At 50.5% G+C, this 23,889-nt stretch overlaps 1 protein-coding gene across 15 annotated transcripts in view; it reads right to left on the bottom strand.

The window, feature by feature from the left end:
* SEMA4B (semaphorin 4B) overlaps positions 1–23,889 on the bottom strand; it is a 74,280-nt gene that overhangs the window by 27,975 nt on the left and 22,416 nt on the right. For 3 of the 15 annotated variants that reach the window (XM_019718025.2, XM_074317709.1, XM_019718026.2), the window contains one exon: positions 19,256–19,323. The exons of 10 other annotated variants lie outside the window; for them this stretch is intronic. In XM_019718025.2, the coding sequence (XP_019573584.2) occupies positions 19,256–19,285 (30 nt within the window). In that variant the 5' untranslated portion in view covers positions 19,286–19,323. Of the gene's footprint in view, positions 1–5,447; positions 5,622–19,206; positions 19,324–23,889 lie in introns of those variants that run through there. 2 more of the 15 variants (XM_074317710.1, XM_019718028.2) reach the window with 2 other exon arrangements.

Here is a 23,889-nt window from a genome sequence, read left to right as displayed (position 1 = left end):
CCGCCCGTCTCTCGCAGACACACAGACACAAACACAGACAGACACACACACACACACACACACACACACACACACACACACACGAGGAGATGCCAGGTGAGGGGGCACATGCCTCGTAGGCAGACAAGGAAACTTTAGGGATGACAGAGATCGTCTGTCTGTATCTTGAGCTGGGTGCTGGTTTCCCAACTGTATACAAATGCTAAAATGTTTCAGAGCTGGGAACACACTTCAGATGTGTGCATTTTCCTGTGCGTAAATGTGTACCGTATACCTGTCATCACGGGGGGAGGGGAAGCAAAGAACCCAAAAGGTGAAAAAAACAAAACAAAACAAAAAAACCACCTCACCTCTAGGATCAGGTGGAAGAAAACAAAATGAGAAGAGGGAGCGAAGGAAGAGAACGGAGAAAGGCTACCAATAAAAGGAACAGGGTTAAAAATATAAAGCAAATGAGCACATGTGCGCACTGCCTCTCTAACCTGCTCGGTACAAAGGAAAGGCCAGTGAACACAGGCGCGGAGACTGGCCGTGGAACGGTCAGTCTAGGCCCGCGCCAGCCTGCCCTGCAATCAATACTCACTAATCGTCTATAGGGACCGCCTCTGCCCAGGTGCGGGCCAGGCACGGATGGCCCCTGCCAGGTGGCCCCCAGCCAGACCTGCCTGCTGTCATTCCCACCAGGGGAACCTGGCTCTGCAGCTCCCACAATTCTATTCTGGAGTCATTGCTTTGTTTGCTGGCCGTGGGGGAGGGGCCTCCTGCCAAGCCCAATGGAGCTTGAACCCAAAGGCCCCACCCGCTGCCTCCTGGAGCAGCAGGCCTCCCGGTCCCGGGCCCTGGCTGGCTGGCAGGCTGCCCAGCAAGCCTCACAACACACTGGCTAGGGCCCAGCTCCCCAGGCCTTGGCCCCCTGCCGCCATCCCCGCATCGCCCTGAGCCCTCCTGCCATGCCAGTCTGCAGCTGCAGCTCTCCACCCCGCACTGGCTGGCACGCTGCTGGTGTCTCCTCCCGGGGGCTGGGCAGCACTCCGCTGCAGCGTCAATACATTTTGATGAGGAAACAACACCAGCTGGCACAGCCTGTGTGTGCTTTTAAATCAGCCAGTGACTTCCAGATTCTGGTGGCTGAGAGCCTCCTTGGGGCAATACCCTCTGCAGCAGAGGGCATTCCTGGGCCAGCACCAATACAGCCTCAGATCTCACAGGCAACGGTTCACCAGGGGCTGGCAATAAGTGTCAATGGCCTCATTTCTGTTCCCCAAATTGTATTCCCCTCCACGGGTCCCTCGTGTTTCCTGCTCTGGTAAGTGGTAGAAGCCAGTGGTCAGGCACTCTGGTTCTTCCGTCAGAAGAATCTCAGCACCAGCCGTTCCTTGGTGCACTGGGAGCAAGCCACACAACCTGTGTGAACCTCAGTTTCCACACCTGTGAGATGGGAACACTGACCGAGGTCCATGGGCTGCCAGGAGAGCTGGTGTGAGCGCTGGTACATGGTGGACGTGCCACAGCCAAAGCCACACTTAGGACACTCCCAGGTACCCTCACCCACCTGAGCTGCCACCATCTCAATAACTTTTAACCATCTGAGATGCTCAGCTCCGAGGACCCCTTCTGGGCTCTCCCTCAGGTTCAACTGCTTCCTACAAACTCAGTGCTGAGGCTGCAACTCTTATAGAGAAAAGGAACCAGTCGCCCAGGCCAGGCCCTGGGGTGTGCCCGCTGTGGTGAGCAGCCCGCCACCCGCCACCCGCCCTGGCGCCACCCTTGCTGGGGCCTGTTGAGGCCTGAGCTGGCCACTCCCTGGGAGGGGACCCCCTGGCCCACGGGGCTGTGGTGCAACCAGCAGGGCTCAACCTGTCCCTGCCTGGGCACGGTAGAACATGAAGTTGCCACTGTCACTTCCCCGCCCCCAACACAAGTTCAAGGAGGGGTGTCAGCCTGTGCCCGCAGGCCCGCTCACGCGGGGGCCTCCAGAGCCTGGGTAACTGCCTGGCTGGTGTTTGGCACCTGCCACCCAACAGGCACACAGTGACTGCTAAGTGACTGTCTTTCCCCTGAAGCCACTGCAGCCACTCACAGGGGGAGGTAGGTGACCTAGGCCAGGTGAGGGTGGGGAGCAAGAAGCCTGAGGGTCTAGGAGAGCGTGTTGGCTTCCAGTCTGGCTTATCAGACCTGAGGACCCTCCGTTCCCAAGATCCCAAGAAATCAGGAATCTACCACCCACCTGCCCACCAAGTTCCTTCACCCTAAATCCCACTCTGAGCCCCAGGCCCCTGGCCATGGCTCATGAAGGGAGAGAAGCCCAAGCCAGAGCCCTTCCTCCACCCCAAGGAACAACCTTCTCTTAGGAGGCAAGGCCCCTCCCCGAGGAGGAGGGGCTGTCTGACCCCTGTAGTTTCCCTGTCACCTCGGGTCACCTGGTGGCTACCATGCTTTCTCTGACACCAAGAGCCTTGCTCTTGGTTCCAGCGCTGCCCGCAAAGTGGGCCAAGACAGGTGAGCCGTCAGGGGACTGGGGGGTGGACAGGTGCACCCCACTGATTTCCGGCATTTCCCAAGTCTGCGCTATCACCCCGCTTTGCCACCCTGTGGCCGTGTGTCCACTTGCCACCCTAAATCAATGGCATCAGAAGACAACACTTGCAGAAAGCTGGTATGAGGGTGGCACCAACGACCCACGCTGAGACAGGGCTCTGCACACCAGACACACAGGAGTGGCTCCTTAACTCCTGGCATCGCCATCCCAGGCTGGGAGTGAACGCTGGGCCAGAGGCCACTATGAGCTCCAGGTGGGCCCCACTGGACCCCAGAGGAGGAGGGTTCAAAAGGGCCTGGACTTGGCGCGTGACCTACCCAGCCACACAGGCTTATCTCCAGCTTCTCCACCTATGGTTTCCACAGGGACCCCACAGACCCTCCCCCCAAAAGGGAGCAGATTCACCTCACCCCTCCCAGGCCCTTCTCCCACGATTGACGCCTTAGTTCCTTCATTATAGCCTGTAAGCAATGGAGAAGGGAGCCCCTTAACCCCCAGGATGGGCTTCAGGGAGCTGTGAACTGAACCCCAACAATGATAGGCTGTTTGGTTCTGATAGAGGGATCAGAGCTTTCATCGGATTTCAAAAAGCTTGCTGGCCCCTAAAGGTGGAAAGCCTTTCTTTCAGGTTTGCTAATCTGCAGACACAGGGAACTTGAAAATTAGCCTTTGTCAGGTAAAAAGAAAGTACACCTCCCTTTGGAAAAGTTATGCAACCTCGACATGAATTATTTGGTAAACTATTCCACCTGAAGCACAGCTGACATTTATAAGGCTCATATTTATGGTGACTGTGGCACGTGCCGAGCGTTCTACATTCAATCATTTTTCAATTCTCCTGACAGAGGGAGCTAGGAATTATAATAGTCCCACTTCCTAGATGAGAAACAGGGGCACAGAGAGGTTCAGGGACGTGCTAAGATCACACAGCGGTAAGTCAAGGCTGGGACCAGAACACAGATCTGATTCTACAACCCACGTGGATACTTCATCTACAGCTGGAATTTCAACCAGTGTTTCGTCTCAGGGTATAGCCATCCTCCGGATAATTCTGTCTCATGTCCCTTTCCTCCCTTTCTGCTTTCATTCCCAAGTATTTCTGGTGCGTATGGTGCCTCCTGAGCGTTGATGAAATGACAGGAAACTGGCAGGCTTGCTGCCTTCACAGAACTCCATCAGGATCCCTGAAGCTCTGCTTTGCAGAGAGTACCTACCCTTGCCACTCTCTTTGGACACATTCACTCATCCCTTTGTCTCTCGGACAAAGGTAGTGGCCAGGGCCCAGCTGGCAGCAATGCACACGTGCTCCCAGGTTTCACAGGCTCCAATCCTGCTGTTTTTCAACCAGTTTCCGTGCTGTTTTTCAACTGGTTTCCGGAGTTGCCCCTCTGGGTTCCCTCTGCCCTCTGCTCAGATTTCCACTAGGGCACTCGCTACGCGGGAGTGAAATACTCATTTACACATCACATCCCTCTCTTCCTAGCTCTGCTTCCAGGAGCTCCCTGAGTGCAGGCAGCAGGCCAGCCTAACTCAGGTTTTTCATCTCCAGCCCCCAGGGCAGAGCTTGGAAATACCAGGCACCCAGTAAATGTTTACTAGCTGAATAAATGAGTTTTCTGCTCTAGCTGACTGACCATCCCAAATCATTTCCAAATGATTTACTCAAGTGTTCTTCCTGGATCTCTTCCCCACCCCACTCCCACCCCCGCCTTCCTTTTATCCTTTTCAGAGGAAAAGGCACCTCCCGAATGTGAGAGGTCCCAGTCCCTGCCTTAAGGCAGCCAAAGGGTTTCTTGTTCGTATAGTCTCAACAGATTTTTTTGGTCTCAGAACAGATGGCATTTTGGATAGCTGGGGAATGCTCGGCTCCGGGGGATTTCTTTAGGGCAATCCACTCCGATATGACATGAAAGCAAAGCCCCAAGGCACAGGCCCTCTACACCAGGGACAGAGACTTTCTCTGAGGTTCTCCCCAAACCTCCACCTTCCATTCCCCATCTTTATTCCACCTGTCGCCAATGTCCCTGTCTTTAGATCACCTGTCACCGAAAGCTTGAGACCCAGGTCACAAGGAAACAGAGCCCAGATTTCCCTGCGCTTCGGGAAGAATAGTCACCAAAGGAACCAGCCATGGCCTAGAAGTCAGGAGACTGGGTTCAAATTCTGTCCAACCCAACTCACTGTGTTATCTTGGAAAGTAATTTAACCTCTTTGGGTCCAGTTTTTCTGATGAAAATGAGGGGTGGGACCACACGGGTTTCTAAGTCTTAAGCATCTTCTGGGGGAAAAAATGTGTTTTTAATTGTGTCCTTCCCTATCCTCATGGCATTCAGCTTTTACAATAATTCTGTGATTTGTAAGTCAAAGCACATACATTATAGGTGGGGAAATGTGAGTAGACGTTGATGACCTTCCCAGGGTGACCCAGGGCTCCTGAGTCCTTTTGCCAGACCACAATTGCTCCGGGGAGGACACTAGAGACCACTCATTTCCAGGATCCCCACTTACTTCCCCTGCTAACCCTTAAATCCACCTTGTCACTCAGAGAAGCAGCCAGGACAAAAAGCCTAACTCAAAGGTCATACCCAGGACCGTTCTGACCAGGCCTTTCCCAAATTCCAAAGGATTTCCCTCCAGGGTCAGGATTCCTGCCTCTCAGTTCCAGGTATGGGAGGAGGGGGTGGTGTCAGATAAGCTAAACCGATCAGTGCAGAGGCCCGGTGGCCAGGAGAAAGTGGGCCCAGCTTCCAGTGCTGCCATGGCAACAGGCTACCCCGGGGGCGGGCACCGGTACCCATCAGAGCGTGCGTGCGGGTGGCGCCCTCTCGGAGACAGCCCTGTGGGAAGTCGGCGGTGGTAGTGCCTGCGACTTCGCCCTGATCCCGCCCACCCTGCCCTTTGCACCTACCTGAGAGTGTCCTGACCCACGCGTGACCACTGCCCACAGCAGGGCTAGCTCTATGGCGTACCCCCTCTTCCCGCAGTGTCCCTAGGATCCTCCCGGCTGCCAGGCCTGCCCGACGCCCTCCCTGAGGACCTGAAGTGTCCCCGCAGATACTCTCAGTCCGGCTCAGCGTCCCCGGAAATGCGGGGCCTCGGCCAAGCCCCGCCCCGCCAGTGTTTACGGGAATTGTCGGGAGGTGCCCTGCAGGCTCCCCCTCCCCCCTCCACGCCCGCCTCTACCAACCGCCCACCGGGTGTCGGGCTTGCTGCTATCCGCCCATCCCCCAGTCAGGACCTGGCCCCACCACAGCTCTGCGGCCCCAATAGACCGCGGGGGGTCTATGGGGTTGCGCCCTCCTTGACCTTGGAAGGCTTGACCTCATCTGACCTGGGTCCTGCAGTGTCACTACCTGGAATCCAGCGGGCCTGGATTGGAATCCTAGAACTACTACCGCCTGACTGGCTGTGTTACCTAGGGCGAGTTTCTTAACCTCTCTGAGCCTGCAGTTTATCTGTAAAGTGGACATCAGGACAGTAGGAACCTCACAGGTTGTGGTAAAAAGCAATGCAGTTCTGTAGGCACACACCTGGCACACGGTCAGATCTCCATAATGGTAGTATTGTTTACGGTAGGAGGCAAGTGAGAGTAGCAGAGCCACCCTGCACGAAACCACCCACGGCTCCGCCCCCGCAGTGCTGCGGCTCTATGTGCAATGGGCAGCGCTGTGCTAGGGAGACGAAACCCGGAGATGTGCAGGAGGGGAGAGATACGGTTATAAATATAAACATCTAGCATCTATCAAGTGACCTTGGCTCGTCCCCCATCCTAAACTCTGCTGTCTTCCAGGAAAGCCACAGTGGCTCTCTGGGCGGTTCCTGAAACAACCAGTCTGGGCATGGAAGTAGCTGAGCGCAGGAGCTGGTGGGTCAAAAGGCTAGAGAAACCAGAGGTACATGCCAGCATCTTCCCTGGCCACGCTAGGCTTAGTGGCACTGCTCCTCTGCCACACCCCTCCCTTCCAGACGGAGCTGGGTAGGGAGCTGCCCTACTCCCCGGACAGGCCTCCCCCATAAAATGAAAGACGCGATGATTTTGTCTGTCTGCAAAAGTGAACTTATATTTACTACAAAAGAGTTGGAAAACAGAAAAACACAATGAAAAACATCACCCATAATTTCACTCTACCCAGAGACCAGCAGTGTTGATATTTGCTAAAACTTTTATTTATTTATAAAATTTAGACGTAAAGTGCACAAGACTTAAACTTACTGGTGTTACTATTTTGGTGAATATCCTGTCTCTTTTCTGGGCAGTTATACATTTGTATCTTTTAGAAAAAGGATTACTTAGTACATACTCTTTTGTAACCTTTCCACAGGAATGTAGTACACATTTTAACCAAGTTTCTATTATTAGACATTTAACTTGTTTCTAATTGTTCATTATGTAAGTGATGCCCAGATAAGCATCCTTATCAATAAGCCTTGACACGCTTCCTCAATTACTGCCTTTTTCTCCGTGTGCTTCCTTCCACCTCACAGCCATCCAATTAGGAGCAAAACATACTGAGTTTTATAGCTAAGATAGTGGACCTCTCTTGTGTGTAACTGGCTGTAGTAACCATCGTGCAATCAAGTTCTCGGCTCTGGCTTCCAAACAATGCTGGGGGCTGGGGGCAGGAGGATGTGCTCAAATTCAATACTTTCAAGTTCCCGAACAGAACCCAGAGCTCACGGCCGCCTCCTGGGGAGCACAGGCTGCAGAGAGGAACTCCTGCAATCTGCGCCTTCAAGGCGCCTCAGAGCTCCAGGGGCTTAGGCCACCCGGACCCATTCTGTCCCCAAACCAGCCCAGAGCCATCAGGAAAACAACGTGCCCTCCCCTCCTTTTCTCTCCAGGTCATCCTTCTTCCTTCTTTTCTCTCCTCCCTTTTCCATTCCTTCTCCCTGTTCCCTTTTCCTGCCTCTCCTCCTCCTCCAACCTTCTTCCAGCCTCCCACTGAAAAAAGGGAGACACCTTTAATATTGCAAAACAGGCCTTATCTTCCCTGTTATTGGTCCCCCTCCTCCCCACCCCCTCCCTTCCTGGCTGTGGACCCCAGGTGCGGAGAGGCTTGAGTTAATCCCCTCAGTTTCCAGCACGCATCCCCGTTGGTCTGCACCAGGTCCCCTGAGGAACGGAGCTGTTCTTTCCTTTCATCCTGTCCACTCCCCGACTCCCTCCCCTATAGGCTGTCGCTCTAAGGCGGTGAAGATACATGCTTTTGTTCCTATGCGTCCTTGCCAAGGGTGTATTGTAGAATTGTATACATGTGCTTTTTTTTCTTACCTTTTTATTTTGAAATAATTATAGAGCCACAGAACATTACAAAATAGTAAGTACAGAGTGTCCCATGAACACTTCATCCAGCTCCCTCAATGGCGACATTACAGAACGTGCAGTACTCTAGCGAAACCAAGAAAGTGACATTTGTAGGTATAACACTGTCAAATAGACTAGAGACCTTATCATTCCATTTCACCAGTTTTCACATGCCCTTATTGTATTTGTGTGTTTGTGTGTGTATGTGTTTGTGTGTGTGTGTGTGTGTGTGTATAGTTCTATGCTACTAGGACTTATGAATAGATTTGTGTAACAACCACCACAACTGAGATACAGAACTGGTACTCTTTAGAGTCACACTCCGCCTACTCAGGACCCTGTGCCAATCTCTTCTCTACCTCAATAGTTTTGTCATTTTGAGAATGTTATATAAATGGGACCTTTTGAGGTTGGCTCTTCTCACTAACCATAGTGCCCTTGAGATACACCCTGATTGTTGTGTGTACCTTTAGTTCTTTCTTTTTTATTGCTAAGTGGTAGTCCATGGCATGGGTATACCAGAGTTTAACTATTGGCCCTTTGAAGGATATTTGGGTTGTTTCCAGTTTTTGACTGTTACACACAAGGCTGATATAAACATTCACATACAGGTTTTGTATGAACGTAAGTTTCATTTCTTTGGGATATATGCCCCAAAGGTATCATTGCTAGGTCTTACGGTAAGTACATGTTTAGCTTTATATAAGACATTGCCACACTATTTTCCAGGGTGACTGTACCATTTTACATTCCCGTCAAGAACGTATAAAAGGTCCAGTGTCTCTACATCCTTGCCAGCATTTGATGTTATCGCGTTTTATATTTGAACCGTTCTAATAGGTGTATAGTGATATCTCATTGTGGTTTTAATTTGCATTTCCCTGATGGCGAATGATATTGAGCATCTTTTCATGTGCTTAGTTGCCATCCATCGCTTCTCTTTGGGGAAACGTCTGTTCAAGTCTTTGGCCCATTTTCTAATTGGACTGTTTTGTATTTTTAATTAATGGCATAAACGGCATTATGTTATACTAATTCTACTTCTTAGTATTTTTATTCCGCAGACCCATCCATGCTTTCTGGGTACCTCTGATCTACTGCTTCTAGTTGCTGCATCGTACTCCAAGGTATCCCATCTACTGCACCAAGAACAGACCCCCAAATGCCCCACAACTCCCCACACCCATAAATAACTCTGCAGTGAATGTCTTCCTGTCTCCCACCTTATGGGCCATGTGAGAATTTCTTTGAGTTTATTCGCAGGATATGACCCCATCCACATGCCACCAGCCAAGGACCCTTGCACCCTCCCAAATCCTGGCATTATCCAGCTGTCTAATATTTCCAGTCTAAATGTTATAAACATAATAACATATTTTAAGAATCAACTTTACCAAGGTATAATTTACTACAATATTTTAACACATTTTATGTGCACATTTTGATGAGTTTTGACAAATGCATACACCTATAAACACAACCCAAATCAAGATAAGAAACATTTCCATTACCCCCAAAATTTCTCTGTGCCCTTTGCCCTCTGTCTCCCCTCCCTGCCCCCCACAACCACAAATCTGATTTCTGTCACTGTAAATTACTTCTGCCTGTTCTAGAACTTCATTTAAATGGAAACACAGTATATACTATTTTGTGTCTGGCTGCTTTTCACTAAGCATAATGTTTCTAAGAGCTATAGCAATAGTTCATTCTTGGCCAACAGGCATATGAAAAGATGTTCAACGTCACTAATCATCAAGGAAATGCCATTTAAAACCACCTCACACCTGTCAGAATGGTGTCATCAATAAATCAACAAATAACCCGTGCTGGTGAGGGTGTGGAGAAAGGTAACCTTCATGCACTATTGGTGGGATTGTAAATTGGTGCAGCCACTATGGAAAACAGTATGGGGATTCCTTAAAAACTAAAAATAGAACAACTATATGACCTAACAATTCTGCTTCTGAGTATCCCACGAAATCCAAAACACTAATTTGAAAAGATATATGCACCCTTATGTTCACTGCAGCATTATTTACAATAGCCAAGATATGGAACCAACCTAAGTGCCCACTGATGGATGAATGGATAAAGAAGAGGTGGTACATATGAACAATGGAACATCACGCAGCCATAAGAAAGAACGAAATCTTGTCATTTGCGACAATGTGGATGGACCTAGAGGGCATTATGCTGAGTGAGATAAGTCAGACGGAGAAAGAGAAATACCAATGATCTCACTTATATGTGGAATTAAAATTGAAACAAGCAAACAAGCAAAACAAAAAGAGTCATAGAAACAAAGAACAAAGATGCCAAAGGGGAGAGGGGGTGAAGGGATGGGTGAAAAAGATTAAGAGAAATAAGAGGTACAAACTTCCTGTTATAAAATACACAAGCCAAGGAGATGTCGTATACAGCTCGGGAATATAGTCAATAATATTGCAATAACTTGGCACCGTGACCGAGGGATACTTAGACAGGGTAGTGATCACATCATAAGACATATACATGTTGAATCATGACGTTGTACAGCTGACACTTGTATACTATTGTATGCCAACTATACTTTAATAAAAAACAGCTCATTCTTTTTTGTCATTGAGTACTTATTGTGTGAACATCAATTTGTTTCGCCTATGGATAGACTTTTGGGTTGCTTCCAGTTTGGAAGTTTGGCGCTACTATCACTAAAACTGCTTTAATGTGTATTGCCCTGATTTCTAATACATTTAACATCTCCTCCTATGTTCATTAGCTTTTAAATTTCTCCTTTTGTAAATCAACTACTGATATCTTTGCCCCTTTTTCCCCACGTGAGTCCCATCTTTTTCCTGTTGACTTGCAGAAGTTCCTAATATAGTCTGAATCTAGGTATTAAGTCCCTTGTCAGGTTGAGAAGTCCCAAATACAGTCTCCCAGTCTGGTCACCTGTTAATCTTGTCACTGTATCTATCCTTGGGCAGAAATCTTTAATTCTGATTAATAAAACTAATCGATTGTTTTGCTTTATGGCTCATGCTTTCGAAATTTTATTTAAGCAATTCACGCCTGCCCCAAGGTCACAGCGATACTTGTCAACGTTTTATATTATTAACTTCATAGTTTTCTGGACACATTTAGGTTTTAACCCACACAGAATCCACTTTTTCATGGGACGATACATTCGGGATTCAGTTTTCTTTCTTTCCATAAAGGGAAACAGAATGTTTTCCCCCAGCACCAAATTCCTGTGGGTCTTAAACTTGAGCTTGTATCAAAATCGCCAGAAAGCTCATTACAGACGATGGCTGAGCTCCACCCAACTGACTCAGTAGGTTTGGGCAGGTCCTGAAAATTTCCATATCGAGTAAGTTCCCAAGTGCGAGGTGGTGTCACTGCTGCAGGTAGAGAAAGCACATGTGGAGAACCACTGCCACCAGCTGAAACCTTTCACGTCATTGACTGCGTCTCTGCCCCATAGCACCGTCCCTCACACCCTGTACTTCCCCGGCTTCTCCACCCGGCCCCTCCTCTGCCTCCCCCAGCTCTCCCTGGACACAGGGGAGGAGCACAGCCCCTGCCCCTCCTGAAAAGGACTCTTCCTTCCTCTGGGCAAAGCCCTGCGGTTGTCCTGGCCACTCCTCTTAGTCCCTGGAGACTTTGGCTCCCGGCCCCCAGTCCTTCTCTCCACCCACAGCCCTGTCATTGTCTTGTGACTTCAGCATCCACGTGGAAGACACGTCTGCATGTGGTTTCTTAGGTCTCCACTGACCTCCCACCCCACCTCCACCACTGCCGTTCCACCAACAGTGACGGACAGCTCCATCGCCAAGGCCCCAAACTCCAGCACCCCGGTCTGGCCGCGATCTGGTTCCACACACCCCCTCGGACCCCCCTGGACCTCGCCAGCGTCTCCACCTTCTCCCAGGCCATTGCCTTCCCTCTCTCCATTCCCTCCTAACCCAACGTGGAGTCCACAATCCATTTCAACAACCGTATTGCCTCAGTGCCTCACTTCCCTCGCCATTGTGTGTCCACTGTCTGTCAAAAGCTCTGGGTAAACCACAAGCTCTGGGTAAGCTCTGGGGACAGCACTCAGGGGGGAAGGTCCCACTGCCATCCAGGTCGGCAGTCTCAGAGGCCCCCCAACCCCGCCCTGCCGGCCCACTCATTTCTCTGATCACCTCTCTGTACCACTGTCTGCAACAACTCCCCTAAACTTTCTCCCTTCTCCCCAAATTCCAACACCCTCCCTTTACTTCCCAAAGTAGAAGCCACCAGATGAGGTCTCCTTTATCTTTCCCATTTGCACTGAGAGAGACCCAGGCTACTTTCATGAAAAGGGACAGGTAGAAAACTCGCCAAAACCGGGTTACGAAAATAACAAGAATGCAGTTATCGTGAACGTTTAAACACAACAAATGAGCGATTTTAACAGCCCCATGTAAATACAGTGGCGATCTGTATGAATACATTTTCGGATGACATCTGAATTCTAAATCTGAGGCCCTTCCCAAATGTGAGTCGCAGCTAAAAGGACCCTCCTGGGCCCCTGGCAGGCCGCACCCACTTGCAGCCCTTCACCCTTCCCTTCCTAGACTTCCTCACGCCAAACAGTGCTTCTCTGTGCTGGGTGCACACTGGGATCCCTTGGGGTAGCTGGCTGCACCTACAGAGCATGTAAACCTGAGTCCCTGGGGGTGGGCCCCACACGGCCATCTTTTAAAGCTCCCCAGGAGATTCCAGCTCGCAGCAGAGGTTCAGAAGCTTGCCCTATAGGAATCGTACCTCCTCCCCCCATTCCTCCACTGTACTTTGTTTCCCTCTCCCTCCCTCCCTCTCCACTGGTTTATTTCTAAAAGCTTTGAAGCATGCTGAAGTCTCTCCCACTTAAAAAACTGTTTTTTTTTTTTGTTTGTTTGTTTTTTATACACACACATTCCCATCCTGCAGCAAGCTCCATCCCACCCTAGGGCTCTTATCTGGAAGGTTCTCCTCCAGTTTCAAGCTGTACCTAGTTCAACCCTTCGCACTGCTTCTGGAACCTTCATATGTACACACATCACATGGCTGAGCTTGTTAAAATGCAGATTTAGATACAGGAGGCCTGGGGCAAGGACCAGGACCAAGGTCCTGCATTTTCACAAGCTTCTTTCCGGGTGACGCACATGTGCTCCAACTTTCAGCAGCAAAGCTTGAGCCGCTTGCTCATACAGCTTCCTGGAAAAGCTCTCCTGACCTTCCCAAATGAAGTCCCCCCATCAGGCCCTCCCAGGACCTAAACAGTTGTACTGAGATTTGCGATCGCAATTACTGGGTCACAGTCTCCTCCCCCCATGAACGAGTGTTCCACAAAGGCACGTGATGCGTCTAGCTGGGTGTACTTGGCCATTGTGTTGCCGGAGCCTCTCACAGTGCCCGGCACATAGTAGGTGCCCTATAAACACCTGTAGGATGAATGATGGAGCACATTGCTCTGTCAAAGGAGCAGCTCCCCTTCCAGCCCTGACATCCGGGCCCTCCAGCAGGGCCTCCGCTCAGGGCTGGCCGAGCTGCTCCCTTTGTTCTCCTGTCAGCCCCTCTCCTCTAGGCCCTCTGTCCTGTGGCCCAGGCCTCCTACCCTTGACACTGGGAACTGAGAAAATGACGCAGGAGATCTCTGGGCTAAATGTCTCTTCTGTGCTTCCAGGCGTGATCTACGTCCCCAGACAACCCGCAGGAAAAGAGGCCCCACGGATCTTTCCAGTTTGTTGGAAACTGATCCCTTTTGTTGTTGTTGGGAAGGGTTGTGCGGAAAGGGTTAAAGCACTTAGAGACAGCGAAGGGCCTCCCTCTGGCCCTCCCTGACAACTCTTGAGATGCTCTGCAAAAGGTCAGATGTTTCCAGAATCTCAACAGACTGCCTGTGTCTGTTTAAAGGGAAAGAAGAGTCCCTGGCCCCCCGCCAGCTCTCATGGGCAGTTGCCTGGCGCTGGGGCACACGGCCAGATGCTTGGCCAGAGCACCCCCGCGCTCCCCTTCCTGATGGCCGTGGGCAGGCTGGAGTTCTTCAGACCCCAGCCTGGAGTCCGGCTGGCCTAGGGCAGGCTGGCACCGGACAAGCAGGGCACACCACCAGGCCTGGGGCCTGCGAAGCACCAGGAATGATGAGGGAGGGGGCAACTCCCTGTGGACACTAAGTATTTTCAGCCGGAAGGGACTATGTTCTGACCTGTCATTTCAGAGATGAGGCTCAGAGAGGGGCGGCTGTGATGTCGTGTAGAAAGTCCTGGAGCCGGAATCAGGACACCTGGGTTCAAAACCCAGCTCTGTCACCATGAGCTGAGCTGTGGGGCCTTGGGCACAGGGTAGGTCCTGTCTGTGCATCTGTAAACAACAGGTACACATACCAGCCACCTCAGGGGACTTGCCCAAGGTCACACACAGCACAAACCAAGGTGCCCTGATGCCCAGTCACAGCCCCGGTCCCCTCCAGATGCCAGCAAATTACCTGGAGCACTGACCGATAATAAAAAGTCACAAAAGACACATTTAAATAACCTTTGTCTTTCATTATGCAATCTTGCTCTTTATAGAAAAATTAGAAAATTCTGACAAGCACGAAGAAAACAATTCATATCCCCATCTCCTGGAGGTAATAACTGCTAATATTATGACACTTATCCTTTCATATCATCAAAGTATATATAATTAATACACTTTCTTAAATAATGAGATCATAGGAGATATATAGACGATAGATAGATACGTAGGTAGGTAGGTAGGTAGGTAGGTAGGTAGGTAGGTAGATAGATAGATAAATAGATAGATAGATATTTCCTATCACTGAAAGGAAGCACTTCCCGGCCTCCCTTTGGCGTGTCCGAATGGCCAGCGCCCCTACTCTTGCGCTTTGGGGCCATTAGGAAGGAAAATCAGGGGGATGAGCACAGCAGTGCGATCCCGCCACAGCCGATCTGGTAAGGAGCCGGCTGCTAGGTGACTTAGGGGCCGGGAGGCAAGTGACCACTGCGGGGAGAAGCTGGACAGACGGAGGGCTCCGCGCCAGGCAGGCGGGCACACGGTCATCTCGCTACTCAGAACAGTGTGTGAGTCACCACTTATGAACTGGGTATTTCTGGAGTTTTCCACTTAATATTTTTGGACTGTGGTTGCCCGTGGATAAGGGGGACACACACACACACACACACACACACATACACACACACACATATAAAATACATAAATTGGGATTCAAACCTAGGTCTCTCTGACTACGAAGTCTGTGTTATATTTTCAAATGACCGTAAACCTACTACTACGTACACCAATGGAAACAGAAACGCCTGGCACGATCCAGCTGGTTTGGGACGGGAGGTCGGCATTGCCAGGGCTCCCCAGTATTTCCAGCTCTCTTCTTGCTGGGCACATGGAGCATTAGATACTCTCTGGACGTTAGATGTAACCATGCGGCTTGCTTTGGCCCACACACTGTGAGGAAAAGTGACATGTGTCCCTACTGGGGCCAGTGTGTGGTTCTCATGCTTTCTTCTTGTGCAATAGGGGACCCTGGAGACCTATGTTGGGAGGTGGCATCAGAAGCTGACAGCGGTGCCATGAGGACCACAAATAGCTGAGCATTTGCGAGCCATGTTGGGAATAAAGCACGGACAAGAAAGCTTTCTTGTTTAAAGCCACGGAGATGTTTAGAGGTGTCTGTTACCACAGCACAATCTAGCCGCCCTGACTGAGGTAAGTGGTGATGGGGGAGTTTCGTATGTTAGTCCACATTTTTCTGTAGTTTTTATCCTTTTACGATGAGAAGATATCCATTTACAATTTAAAAAATAAGAATCATACTGCACATTCACACAAATGGGAGCATACTGTAGACACACTGCTTGCTATGCAACTGCCCTCTTTTTCTTAAAACGGACCATTTCCTGTGTCACTGTACATATATCTATCTCACTCTTTTTAACAGCTGCAGAATATTCTATTCCCTGGGCATCCCATAATGCGTTATAACTGACCGCTATTGACAGACATGTAGGTTATTGATGGTTATTCACAAAATACATACTCTGAACTACGGCTAGACTGTTGCAACATTTATGGAACAGGAAGTACTGATATTTATTTTCCCTTTTATTTTCTTATTTGGCAGTTTACAGTCTGAGCTCAGCACTCAAGAGTGGTGTGTGTACCTCTTAAGGACAGATGAATAAGCCAAGCGTACCCACACCCTTCCCAGAACATACGGGGGAGTCGGCTGGTGGTACCTGTGTGTGCCTGCGTGAAGCTGGGGGCTGGCCCCGGAAGAGCTGGACCGGGAAGCACACAAACATACAATCTGGGATGGACCCTGACTCATCGGTTCAGACAGATCAGTTAACGGCTCTGAGGGATTTCTGACTCATTGACAGTCACACATAAACAAGTAGGAAGGTGTCTCATTTGTCCTCCTTACAGGAATATTTTCAATGCCCCCCAAGCAGAGGCTCCATCTGACACAAATCCTACATTCTCAGTGTGATTGGACTGAAAACAATGGTCATACATCGATCGAGGCTTCTTCCTGTTTCTTTATTTCTAGTCAGTGGCTTTTTTCCTGATTATAAAAGAACTGCTTGCTCCTTGTAAAAAAAAAAAAAAAAAATCAGACAATATCAAAAGGCATAAAGAGAGTGAAAATCACTCAGAAGGCCGTCATCAGAGATGCTGCCACTGGCATTCTGAAGCACAGCCTTCCAGACTGTCTCTTTGTGCGCCTGCACCCACACACGCATGTGTTTCTAAAGTTACCAATACGTCTAGACTTCTGTCCTCCTTTGGAGGAGCTGCTGTGGGTTCCGTCATATGGACGCAGCCGGAGAAGCATCTCATCGCCTCCCTCTCTGCTGTAGGTCGAGCAGGAGGCCACGGCAAGACGTAATAAGCCCTTAATGAGCGTAATAAAGGGATCTGAAGATGGCATTATGATTTTAACATTTTACGCCATGAAGAACGCCATCTTCCGAGCAGCTGGGAGGGAATTTGTATGCAGGTGTGGGGAGGGAGAAATACCCTGCTTGGGTTAGACCAGCTGGTTCTCCGGCTCAGTTCCAGACCCGCCTTTGCCACTTTCCTGGTGGAAAGTCCCTTCCCCTGTCTGAGCCTCCTTTGCAGTTGGGTACGTGTGAAACTGGGTGTGCTGTAGGACTGTGTCAAGTACTGAGCACTGTGTACTAGGTTCTACCTAGAAGCACGGCTGTAATTCCACAGCAGAAGAACAGGGAAGAAACTGAGATTGCTCAGCCATGAAAGAGGGCAAGAATTTTAGAGTTTCCCTGGCTGAGACTTAAAGGTAACACATAAATCACAGAGCGCTAGAAAAATTGAGAGCAGGAAAGACCCTCAGAGGTCAGAGTCCTACCCTCTCATGCAGCAATTTCGATTCTGTTTATGTCGATGACACGACCTAATGGAAAAATGGGTTTGATGTGGGGATTTTCTCTTTGAGGGCGTTCCTGGAAGCCTGGAAATGGCCTAAGACTCCAGCTCTAGCCCTGGTCCTGCGCTTGACTTCAGGAACTTACTAAGTTCCGTAAGCCTCTGGGCTCCTCAATTTTCTCATCTGTGAAAACGGAGCTCCTGAGCTTGCCCTACCTGTCTTACAGGTAGGTCAACGCCAGGTGCAAATGAGGCACCACGTGTGAAAGTGTTTGGGAAGTCTAAAGTGTTTTCACTCCAGCAATGCCGCCTCATCCCAGTTCTGGCCCACTGCCCAGAGCAGAGAGGCATGATGGGAACAGACATTGCAATTTACATGGGACTTACGAGGGGATCTACAGAGAGCCCCTGAGTGCCAGGTACCGTGCCAGGGCTGGGGAGACAGTGGAAGGAAAGACAGATAAGGCCCTTTCCTCATGGCGCTTTGATTTCAGTCCAGAGGTGGACAACAAAAAAGGGAAACAATAAAAACAAGACACCTTCAGAGAGAGGCAAGGGCTCCGAGTGAAACAAAGCAGGATGAGGGTGATGGAGAGGGACAAGGCAGGGGTTAGTTTTGGGGGTGACGAAAGAAGGCTTCTCTGAGGACATAACACCTGAGAACTAAGGCCTGCGTGACAAGGAAAGCCATGCCAATACGTGGAGCACAAAGTGTCCCAGAGCACGGGGACAAGTGCAAAAGCCCCGAGGCAGGAATACACTCCTGTTCAAAGAACTTGAAGCTGGTGGCTTGGAGTTGCAGCAGGAGAGGGAGGGCGGGGAGGCGGGTGTAAGCACGGAGAGATACAATCTAGTTGGTGTTGTACTAAGATCACCACCCTCCATTGGGTTCGCAGTTCCATGCTGGGCGCCCCAGAAAAATTTTAGGGCTTGCAAGAGCTTTATCTACGAACCAGCCCAAACGTCTAGAACCTCCGTACTTGCACAACAGACACAGAGAGAAAGGCAGCTTGCCTAGGGTCACCCTACTGCTCCATTCCTGGGTTGATCCTGGCCCATGAACCCCAGTCTCTACCCACAAGGCTACCCCAAAAGGGGAGCATGGGAGGGGGTTCACTGAGGCCATAGAGCTGGAAGGGGGCCCAATGTCCCACGGCTTCCTGCTTCAGCCACTGAGACCCCTGGGCTGAGCTCCAGAAAGGAAATGCATCACGCGGCTGGGCCAAGCCTCGCCCTCCGCCCTGGGCTGGGGGGGCAGGGAGGAAGGGCCACTCCATGAGCCCAGCCTGCCAAGAGCAACCTGATCGAGCAGGAAACGGGCCTTCAGCCAGACAAAGCACCATGCGAGCACCTGGAGCCTTTGTTCCCTTTATTCCCGTGGCAAACTTTCCCAGGCACCTGCAGTGGGGCCTCTGCAGCACCTGGGCTGAGAAGGGGCTCCCACAGGGATCTGATTCTCCTGCAACAGGGAGTGGCCTGACTGGTGACCCTGAGGGAGGTCTCCTGGTATAACAACGGCAACAAAAGCGTCCCCCGTTAGAGCTCTTACTGAGAGCAGGCGTCGTTTCATTTAACCCTCACCACAGACCCATGAGGCACATACTGTTACCATCCCCATTTTACAGGTTAGAAAACGGAGGCACAGGGGGTAAGGTGACCTGTGCGAGGTCACACGGTATAAGGACGTAAAAACAGTATGGGCTTTGGACTCAATGAATCCCACCCCTATTTGCATCTATGACCTTGGAAAAGACGCACATTTTTACCAAGCCTGTCATCTGATTCTGACCTCAGAGGACAGCTGGGCAGATGAAATGATTTGCGGCACGCAAAGCCTCTGGCACGTGGCTCCCTATCCAGACACGTCTCGCCGTCCTCCTCCCCACTTCCCACAGCTCTGTGACCTTGGGCATGTGACCATCTCTTGGCCTCAGTTTCCCCATCAAAGAAATAAGTACAATCATATTACCTAACAGGGCTGTTGAAAGCCTGGAGCTCTTCTGAGAGGAATGCCTCACCTTCTGAAACGGACACACTCCAGAGACCATCCGACGACGATGCCATTTTACAAAGTTGCCTTCATTTTCTACCAAAATAAACAAAGAAACACAAATAGAAAAACCAGTCGTAGAGCCATTCCCCACCGAAGACAGAAAGCTATTACTCGCACTGCTGGGCTCAGAGGATTTTCTCAGAAGGACAACCAGAAGTGACAACCCAAGTCCTAATATGGCTACCAGAGTGCTTTAGAGTTCCACACCCTGAGATAAGACAAATGACCTCATTCACAGCAGCCACGACAAGATGGACAGTTGTAGGCTCATGGAAAGTGGAAGGAAGAACCACCAGGGATTCCAGCCAAAAAAAAAACAACCCTCCTTTTTCTAGAAATCGGCCAATATTTGTCAGCAAAGACAGCATGGTGCGGCACGTAAGGTCCCTGTCCCCAAGAAGACGAAAGAAACCTGAAAACGTAAGCGCCACCCTGTTGCAGGCCTGTCACAGGGTGGTGGTCCCAGCTCTTCCCAATGGCCCTGTCTGTTTCTCTGACCCATCTTTTGGGGATCAACTGCTCCTTGTCTAGTCCAAGTCTGCCATTCCAGTCGGGGCTGCAATCGTCCTCCATCACTGCCCCTGGCCACAGGGATTGCTCCAAGGGAAGAGGGTGTGATACAGAAAACCCAAGCCTATCAGAGCTTTCATTAGGATTTAAAAACCGGAGCTGGAGAGAGAAACCCTATCCCTCTGTGTGTGCTCAGCTTGAAGATGGGACTCTGGACCGGCTGACAGACATTTTCTGGGTGGAGAAAGCCTGTTGGCAGGAGCAGGAGATGAAGACACGATGAGTGGAAGGGTGTCCTGACGTCCTAATCCCAGATTCCTGTCCTCCGGAAGGGAGGCCCAGCCCTTCCTGTCCACCCCCTGGGGAGGTGGTTCAAGGAGCCAATAAATTCCTTCCTGTTCCTTGCAACTCAAGAGCCCTGCCTAAGCCGACTACCGAGCGTCAGTGGAGTGGTCAGAAGCACCGCAGTGCAGCAGGAGAGATGTCACATGCAGGCTGTTTTGCCAAGTGAAAGTTTCAGCAATCAGGCTGTGGAGTCAGAGATACACAAGAACGCCTCATTCATTCAAGTCAACAAATATTTCTTCGGCCCTGCTTGTGCCAGGAGCAGTATTAGGCGCTCGAGATACAACCGTGAAGGAACACACAAGGCCCCTTGCCTCCCTTGGGAGTAATCAGAAGGGGCTTCCTAGAGTTAGAGAGGCTGGAGGAGGTCACTGAGGGATGGTAAAATCTGGCCAGGCAGAGAAGGGCAAGGAGAAGAGCACGAATAAAGACCTGGGGGCTTACAACTACAGTGTCCATGAAAGCGCAATGTCTTGTATCTCCACAGTGCCTGGCTACTGTTTATTGCATGTATGAATACGTGAATGAACGAATGAATGAATGAATGAAGTAAAGTCCCAGTCGTTTGAGGGGAGAGCAGGTCATCCAGCTGGGCTGGAGAAGAGCTACTTTGAGAGAAGATAACACTGAGGAAGCAAGATTGAAGCCAGACTGCAGAGGACCCCACTGAGAAGTCTGGACTTTGTCTGGGTCGCATCACACAATCCCAGGACTGGGAGAGCTGGGAGGAGCCGGCCAGGCAGCAGAGGCTCCCAGAGGCCCTGTGTGACCCCGGTCTCTGTTGTGGTCGCCACACCCACGCTCTCTGGGCCTCGCCAGCCAGGCCCTGCCCAGCACCCTAACCAGCACCACAGCTGCCCGAGGTCATGCCCCAGACACCACCGCCCTCCTGGCTCCTGGGCAAAGCTGCCAGCACAGCACTCCTGCCCAGTCTGTAATTTAAACATGCCCTCCTCCCCAGCCTGACCACTCATAGCCTTCTGCACCCCAGACATACACCCGCTGCGGGAGCTGCCTGAATAGGAGAAGAGGTCTGGAGCCCACTCCAACCCCTGGACCTGGGCCACATACAGAGAGTGGGTTGCGGTCTCAGCTAGGTTGAGGATGGGCAAAGCCAGAACCGCCAGAGCAGGCTCCTCAGTCCAGGGAGACGGCGCCCTCTTGTGGCCAGGAGCCACCTTGCACCTTGTTCTTCCCGGACACCAAGAATCTGCACCTTTACTTTAAGTTTTCGTTTTTTAAAAAGAAAATACATTTCTGAAAAACCAAGAACACAAATAATTCACTTACATTAGATTGTTATCTCAAGGAATTGCATAGTAAAGGCTGTTTGGAAAAAGCTGTTTTTGATTTTCCAAAGCCAAAGCAAATGCTTCTGACTCTCATTTCTTTTAACATTTAGTACTTCGCCAGCTCTATTAAGAGTCTTCCCCGGGTCAATATGTTCCGTGCGGTTATGCAACACGCCTCCCACTTCTTTTGTAATTCTCACAGCTTTATCAGGGCAAATGCCTCGCCTGTTAAATGAACCGTGAAAGGAAAGGGCTCCTCTCTACACATTCCTCCATTTTGAAAACTCAGCTTTTCACCTACATAGTGTACGTTTCCAGTGGGGGCCAGCCTCTGAGTGTCGGTGATGTTAACTCATTTACAAGCATTTTTGTCTATGTGACGTAATGCCCTGTATTAGGTTCCAGTTGTTATTGTTGATGGTGGTGTTTGCGGAGGAGGCGGATGGAATCCAGACACAAGTAGACAACAGGTCCCGATCTCAGGGGCCCAAATCCACCTCAGCTACAACATACACACAGGACACAACCTGCACACAATCACAGATTACCAGCAGGGCATAAACTACACAGACACATGCTAAGAGCAACACTCAGTGGGTGTAAGGCTGATGGCAGGACACCTGCTGGAAATACGGTTTGAGAGGAGTCTGGAAGAATGCCAGATGGAGGCCATGTGGGGCCGGACAGATGTCAAGGAGGGGGCCAGCATCTACACATCTTTGGGGATACCATCAGGACACCCCCGAGGCACGGTGGCCCCTTGGCACTTCCTCTCACCGTTCTATCCTTGCCAAAGGGCCCACACTCTTTCTGCCTTCCTGCTCCCACCATTGGGCTCTCACATGATCAAACATGAACCAGCAGCAGGGATCCGGGGCCCACTGTACACCTCTGACTGCCCATGGCAGACCTAAGGCTGTACCTGGGGGCACCAGTACCACCCTTGCCAGTACAACCTCAGTGAGGTTCTACTGGTTATGCTTTGTCCTGGCCCCACCTCCATCTTAGAAGGGAGCCAACCAAGTCCTTTGGATCCACAGAGCCATGAATTCCCTGGACCCAGAAGTCAGGAATTCTCTCTCTCACTGCAGAGAACACTTTGGGCAGGATTGGTGCAGGCCTACACACAGGAGGGGCTGCAGTACACTACACGTGCCAGCCGTCCATTCTGACTGTGACTCGCCTGGAAGTTTGTCCCGGTCATCGGGTTCAGTATAGAGGGTCTGGATGATGAAATGCACTACCTGGGCAGGAGCCAGCTGTCTTTAGCTACATCCAAGACAAGGAAGGTCATTCGTGAGGAATGTGGGGTGTGGGGTTGAGGGATCCCACTGGGTCCGTCTATTCTTCAGTAATTTTTCAAAAGAGAAACAGAAGCCGTCTCACTCATTTACAGTGCGGTATGCAGCTGCCACACAGCTTGGGAATACGCAGGAAGCAGAAAGGCGCTCAGTGAATAAGAAACTCAAGTAAAGACAATCAGAGGAACCAAACAGCTAAAGACATCAGGACACCAGGTCGAGAAGGACCCAGGCAGCCGTCTTGCCATCCCAGGTTCTAAGTTCTCGGCGTCATCTCTATATTTGGATCCCACGAGGACTTTGAACCACCCAGGACGCAGCCCCCTCTCGTGACCACAAGGATTGAATTACCCTCGGCAGCTGACCACCCACCGTCTTTGGAAGGGGCTCATGGCCAGTTTTCTGGGAGAGTGTGTACCATCAGCGATGACCTCAGTCTTTGGACCTGTACCTGTTTGGATTTGTGTAGTTACTACAAGACCCAGGCAGACGCCGTGATCTGGCTTCTGGACAGACACCTTTGCTCCTGGGCTTAGGGTGGGAGGCAGGAACATTATTTGGGATATTTTTGGTTCTAGGTAACAGAAACCCTACTCAGACTGGCTTAATCAGTGAGGACATTTATTGTCATTTAATAGGAAGTCCTATTGGGAGAGTGGGCTTCACGTCAGTGAATATGGCATCTCATGAGGACATAAAGATCCCAGTTCATGCATTTCTCTAGGAATTATACCAAGTTGCCCTTCATTCATGAGCGTACCTGCTCCCCCACAGTCTTATCAACAGAAGGTGTTGTCAAACATTTGGGGTTTTGCCAATCTGACAGGTGAAAAGTGGTATCATAGTGTTATTTCAATTTTAATTGCTCTCGTGATGAGTGAAGTTGAGCGCTGTGTCATATACTTAAGGACTACTAGCTTTTCCTTTCCTGTGGATTTTGTCTCTACCTGCTTTGGTCACTTTTCACTGGGGTTGTTGGTGTTGGCACAGGTTCTCTCCATCTCTCTGTTCTGGCCTTTTCAGTGCCTGCTTCCTGCTCAGGCTGGAACCAAGATGGCAGCAGCTGACGCAGACGTGGAGATGCCCACAGATTAGATTGTTACTTCCTGTTTGGAGGTAACTTATTCTACTTCCCAACCCCCTTCTCTCTT

This window comes from Rhinolophus sinicus, linkage group LG13, assembly GCF_036562045.2.
Source record: "Rhinolophus sinicus isolate RSC01 linkage group LG13, ASM3656204v1, whole genome shotgun sequence".
Taxonomy (NCBI): domain Eukaryota; kingdom Metazoa; phylum Chordata; class Mammalia; order Chiroptera; family Rhinolophidae; genus Rhinolophus; species Rhinolophus sinicus.
Note: the sequence above shows the minus strand (reverse complement) of the source record. Positions and strands in the feature narration are given on the sequence as shown.